This window comes from Chiloscyllium plagiosum, chromosome 7 (assembly GCF_004010195.1).
Source record: "Chiloscyllium plagiosum isolate BGI_BamShark_2017 chromosome 7, ASM401019v2, whole genome shotgun sequence".
In the NCBI taxonomy this organism is placed as follows: domain Eukaryota; kingdom Metazoa; phylum Chordata; class Chondrichthyes; order Orectolobiformes; family Hemiscylliidae; genus Chiloscyllium; species Chiloscyllium plagiosum.
Window position 1 is genome coordinate 86,279,197 of NC_057716.1, and position 5,670 is coordinate 86,284,866.

The window sequence follows — 5,670 nt, forward strand, 5'->3', positions numbered from 1 at the left end:
TAGTTTCCTGGGTTTGTCAGGTAGTCACAAAAGCCATTTTAGATCAGTAGTATTCTTTCTAGTGCTATTTGTAGTCCATGGAAAAACTCTGGCATTAAAGTCAAATATTAAATGTTGAATATTGATTGTTCATTTTCAATATAATCACGAAAACTTTAAAAAAACATCGAGGTCCCAGCAATGAACCATGTGGTGCATCACTCATTATAACTTACCAGCCAGAAAATTACCATGCCTAATCACTGTTTCCTGTTAACTAGCCAATATATTGCTATTGCTATTACCACTAATCCACGAGCTTTTATTTTGTAATAACCTATACTTTATATTGTCACAAAGCTAGTCCCTTTTTTTTCCTCAAAGCTGTACCTTGGCTGAAGGAGACTCTGTCCTTTGATTTTTTTTTCAGAGGGGCAATAAACCAGGCTGGGCTCCTATCAGTCTGGTTTAGTACAGAGATTAAAGAGTATTGAGAGGCCTTTTGTTTATATGTAAACAGATGAGACTTCGTGCCAAAGTGATCCTGTTTTAGAAGTGACCTATATAAAGAGAGGAATGGTCAGTGCTCTAGCTGAGCAGTTTTAGTTCAGTCTTGAACTGGTTAGAAATTCAACAGGGAGCTGTGTGGAAACTGTCACTTTTCTGCTCTTCAACTTCAACCAGTAAACACGTATTCCATTTATACTGGGTTTTAAAGGGAGTTTGCTTATTTGGACTGTGTGTATATTCGGAACAGCATAATTAAATCAAGTTGGATAGGTTGAGTTCTGTAGGGATTCTTTATTCTGTTCTTTGTGTTTCATTGTGTAAGGTTGTGAATAAATTTTTGTCAGTTTTTAATATCTAGTAGTCAACCTACCTAACTTAATCTGGGTAATTTTTACTGTGCCCTTTACCAAAACAAATTGCAAACTTATGGTCTGGGGCTACCTGCTTAAGAATGTTTTGATAGGTCTGGCATGGTCCATAACAATATATCACATTTCTTTCAGGGAAATGAAGCTGAGCCTCAACCACAGGAATTCACAGCTGCAGAAAATTATTTTGAGAATGCAAAGGTGGAATGTGCAATACAAACCTGCCCAGAACTTCTTCGCAAAGGTTTGTTTAAGTGTCTTTATGTAGAATTTAAGCTTTTAGACTTAAAGTAAATGCAGCTTGGGACCCAGATTGGTTTGGGATATCTGGTCGGCATGAACGTGTGTGCGCGCGTGTGTGTGTACGTACATACGTACGTGTCGATGCGCATCCCCGGACAGGCATACGTTTTCGATGGTCTAACTGCATCGTGTCCCTTTCACTATCTTATGGTTTTCTCTTTTCGTTTGATTGAGAGGTACAATGAAGACCATATTCAGTCTATGCCACTGATGCTTTCCTAATTATATAACTGCTAAACATTTCTAATCATACAAGATAACAAAGTGTATGCAATACCTTTCAAAACTTTCTGCATGAAGCAGAAATGCAGCAGTTGAGCTGCTGGATCAGGAAGGAGAAACTTATTGTCTCTTTTCACTAGTAGTCCATGTTTCAGCTTTACTCAGCTCAAAACCATCAGTCAACTAATGCAGTGCCAGTTTAGAATCAATAAAAGCTGAATGTCAGATGGGCATACAATAAAATTTTTGATTTTGTGTGTTTTGAGCCACAGAGATTTGATTTAGTGGTCTTGTTGTTTTTCAAGATTTTCAATCTATGTTTCCTGAGGCTCCAGTTGTAGGATTCACAGTACTTACTGTAACGCAAAGAAGTGTTAATGATATGACTATATGGAATGAAGCAGTAGAAGAGGAACGTGAGCAGCTACTGGAGAAAGTAAGTAACGTATTAAAATGTGTATAGGGAAATGTGAAATGCACCTGAAGGGAGAAAAGTGGATTTAAAAACTTGATCAAAAATTCTTTCAGCCATCTTACAAACTAATTCTAAACTTAAAACATTACCTTCTCAGTGCTGATTTGATTTACTTGACTTTTCCTTTGCTTGTAAACTTCACTTAATATACTCAGTTGTAATTAGCAAAACTGATGAGACGCATGGAGTTACTGGATGTAGTTAGCCAAATAAATAGTTGTAAAGTAGCGGGCAGTCACTCTGGGCCCATAAAGTTTAGACTGACTTTTCCTAAGATTAGAAATTCCACATTTTGATAAGGGATCTTGTGGCATGGTGTTAATGTCCTTCCTCTCAGCCAAAGGGTCTGTGTTCAAGAAATACATTTCTGGTGCATGTATCACAAAACATCTGAACATGTTGATCCAAAAGAAAGCTTAAGTTGAGGGAGTGTGTCTTGTGACACTCTGGTGGTGTCCCTACTCTTGGCCAAATTGTGCAGGTTTAATCTTCACCTTTTCCAGGGGTGTACCAAAACATGTCTGAACCAATTGATTAAAATGTTGACATATTCGAAGTATGGAATGCCAGTAAGCCTCTTGAGCATGTAATACAATGAAATTAGAAAATTTCCATTTAGCGGTGCCCAAGGTAAACTGCATTCCACTGTTACACCATGCAATACAGGAGCATTATTAGGCCATTTAGCTCATCAAGTCTGCTCTGCCATTCAATCGTGGTTGATATTTTTCCTAAACCCATTCTTCTGCCTTCTCTTGGTAACCCTTGATCTCCTTACCAATCAAGAATCTATCTAACTCTGACAAGTAAAAGCAATGTAAGGATATAGCCAGAACTCAGCATCTTGCAGCTTGGTATGTTTTATCCCATGATTTCCATTCACCTTTTTTTTTCCATCTGCTTTCTTGCTGTATCAAAGCCTTTGTCTTGGGCTTTCGTGATCCATTGGTGAACTTGACTAATTTATTGATGTCTTTTACTTCTGACTCATTATTTTTAAATGAAATTTAATTTTGAGACAAGCCGTATTTAAGCCATTTTGTAATCTATCTTAAACATTTTGATTATTGCTTTGAAATAAATCCTAACAGCATAATGACAATGTCAGAGGTTGCATTATTAACATTGGTTCCTCTGATGGTCTTTAACTTGAATCACTTTGAGAAATGTTGGAGATAGAGTGGCTTTAAGACAAATTGATTGATAAGGTCTAGTTGGGTTAGTGCAGCAATTGTTAGCTTTGGTTTGTACAGACAATTGTAAATGACGAAGGTTTTTTTTAATCACTGCCGTCAGTCTTTGGTCTGATTCTCATGCAAATGGGCATGTGTTCATCACAGTGGTGCTGTTTGCATTAGGTAAAAATAATAGAAAACTACCTATTAATGGTTGGGTTAGCATTCTGTTGTTTTTACAGCAAGCAGTGTGCTGTGTGCGCTCAAATGTTGTTGTGTGCATGTGTTTTGGTGAATTTGAAGTAAGTAAGCAGTGTCCAGCAGATCTGGCAGCATTTTTTGAAGAGAGAAACACAACATTTTGAATCCAATATGACTCTTCTTCAGCAGTCCCGAAGAAGAGTGATATTGGATTCAAACTGTAAACTGTTTCTGTCTCCATAGATGCCATCAGATCTATTGAGTTTCACTAATACGTTATTTTTATTTCAGAACTCCAGCAGTTACAGCATGTTGCTTTTATCGAATTAGTTAATATTGCTGTGAATCTTATGATCCTGTGAGAATACTGACCATAGGAGATGTTTTAAATTACAAGTGAACGTGCACAGTTACAGGCAGGAAAAGACCAGCTAGTCTGCCCTGCATCATGATAGCCCAGTCATGCTGGCTAAAAGTTCCTCATATCACCCACAAATGTCAACTCATGTCCAGCCCCACAGCTTTGCAATCACCTGAGATAGTGGGGGAAAAAATGAAGAAAACCATTCAGGGCTAATAGCAGAAAAGTACTCTAAAGTTTCCACTCCAATCTGTTCTGATGGAAAGCAGTCCAGAAGGTCACACTCTCATCTTACAATGGAATGAGGTTTTTGATACCTATAAAGTGACAAAAGCTTGTACCAATATTCTCCTCCACTGATTAGAGGATTTCAATTTACAGCCTTATTTAAAGATTGCTGAGAGCCAAACATGTAGTTGACTGATACAGTAATGAGCTGGAAACCTCTGTTCTCTTAGGCAGGCAGAAAAAGACAAAATGCTGGCACTTGAATATTTAAAGTGATGCCTTACTAAGAGGGAGGAGTGAGTCTGGTTAGAGGAGTTTTCCCTTCGATAGTTCTGATGAAAGGTATCGGGCATAAGTGCTAACTATTTTGCAGAGCACACATGACCTGAATATTTCCAGCATTTTCTGTTTTTATCTGATTTCCATCATCTAGTTTTGTTTTTCAAATATTGAAATAACCTGCTGGCAGTGTTTGCTTGCTGCTATCAGTAGATGGCACTCCTTTTTCAGCAATAAACTCCTGACTACTTTAATTTCACTCTCTCTCAAAACAAAGTAATGTTCTCAATCATAAAAAAAATTCCTTAGGTTTTAAATCTTCAGCTGCTGTTTGTATCCAATAAATGGAACAAAACAAGCAACATCATATACTTCATATTTGCAGAAAATGGAAAAGGAAATGTAAATAATTTTATTACTTAAACTTGATTCAGTTCAATTAATTGGCAATAGCCATCTAACATTATTATTCCCCAAACAAGTCAAAAGGCACATTTATATCTTGTGGTGAGTATCTATATGCAAGATGTCCTCCTGTCACATTCATAACTGATTTTAAAAAGCAGCATCTCCAAATAGATGAATGTTTATTTATGTAAAATAGTTCATCAAATTTGACATCGCCATGTGAATTAAACAATGTTTTTCTTATTGTCTGGATCAAATTAGGGTTTTCAACTAGTAAATGTTAATCCCAACAATTAATACAATGTACCCTTGAACTGTGCACTTACATTAACCTAGTAATCAGCAAAAACAAAATTGTGTATGAGCAATGATGTTTTAACTTCTATTTCTATATTACAGTTTATTTCAAGTTTGGGTTAGGGCAAGTATGTGAAATTTCCAGAATATTTGTCCAAATATTTTCACCACTGCTGTCCTGTCATTATTAATTGAAGTTGATGCTAAATAACAGTAGCCAAGAATATTGTCAAGAGCATATTTGTCATTATTATGGTTTCTCTAAATAAACTATATTGTTAATTTATTTCATCATAGTGAAAAAATATGTGCAGAAGCTAATGAATCTGGAACTATCCCAAACAGCTGTTTTCTCAATTGACAATCTCAATTGTCGGAAACCATAACTTGGACATATTGAAAAGGACTAACAAGTGACTTATGTTCAAAAACTCACATCTATTGCATTGAAACAATGCAATAACTTTGTATTTTTGTTACGGTCGAAATAATAAATGCTTAGTTGAAGAATAATAAACATGGTGATTACTTTGATGTATTTTTGCTACAGCTCAGTGAGAATGCAGATTTCCCTGTCAAATTCCCGAAGCAACAAGTTGCTAGTCTTGCGTTTTGGTCCAAGCATTTGATGGTCATTGAAATTCTGCCCTTTCTCCAGTGGGTTAGAACATAGGTAGAACATAGAACAATACAGCACAGAACAGGCCCTTTGGCCCACGATGTTGTGCCGAACATTTGTCCTAGCTTAAGCACCTATCCGTGTACCTATCCAATTGCTGCTTAAAGGTCACCAATGATTCTGACTCTGCTACTACTCCCACAGGCAGCACATTCCATGCCCCCACCACTCTCTGGGTAAAGAAC

The 5,670-nt window shown here is 36.8% G+C and overlaps 1 protein-coding gene across 1 annotated transcript in view; it reads left to right on the plus strand.

Moving 5' to 3' along the window:
• Window positions 1-944: 944 nt before the first annotated feature.
• The window catches only part of mmadhcb (metabolism of cobalamin associated Db), a 17,609-nt gene continuing 12,883 nt past the window's right edge, over window positions 945-5,670 (plus strand). Inside the window, exons 1-2 of the mRNA XM_043694145.1 lie at window positions 945-1,101; window positions 1,688-1,818. Coding sequence (XP_043550080.1) covers window positions 960-1,101; window positions 1,688-1,818 — 273 coding nt within the window. The 5' untranslated portion in view covers window positions 945-959. The remainder of the gene's footprint in view (window positions 1,102-1,687; window positions 1,819-5,670) is intronic.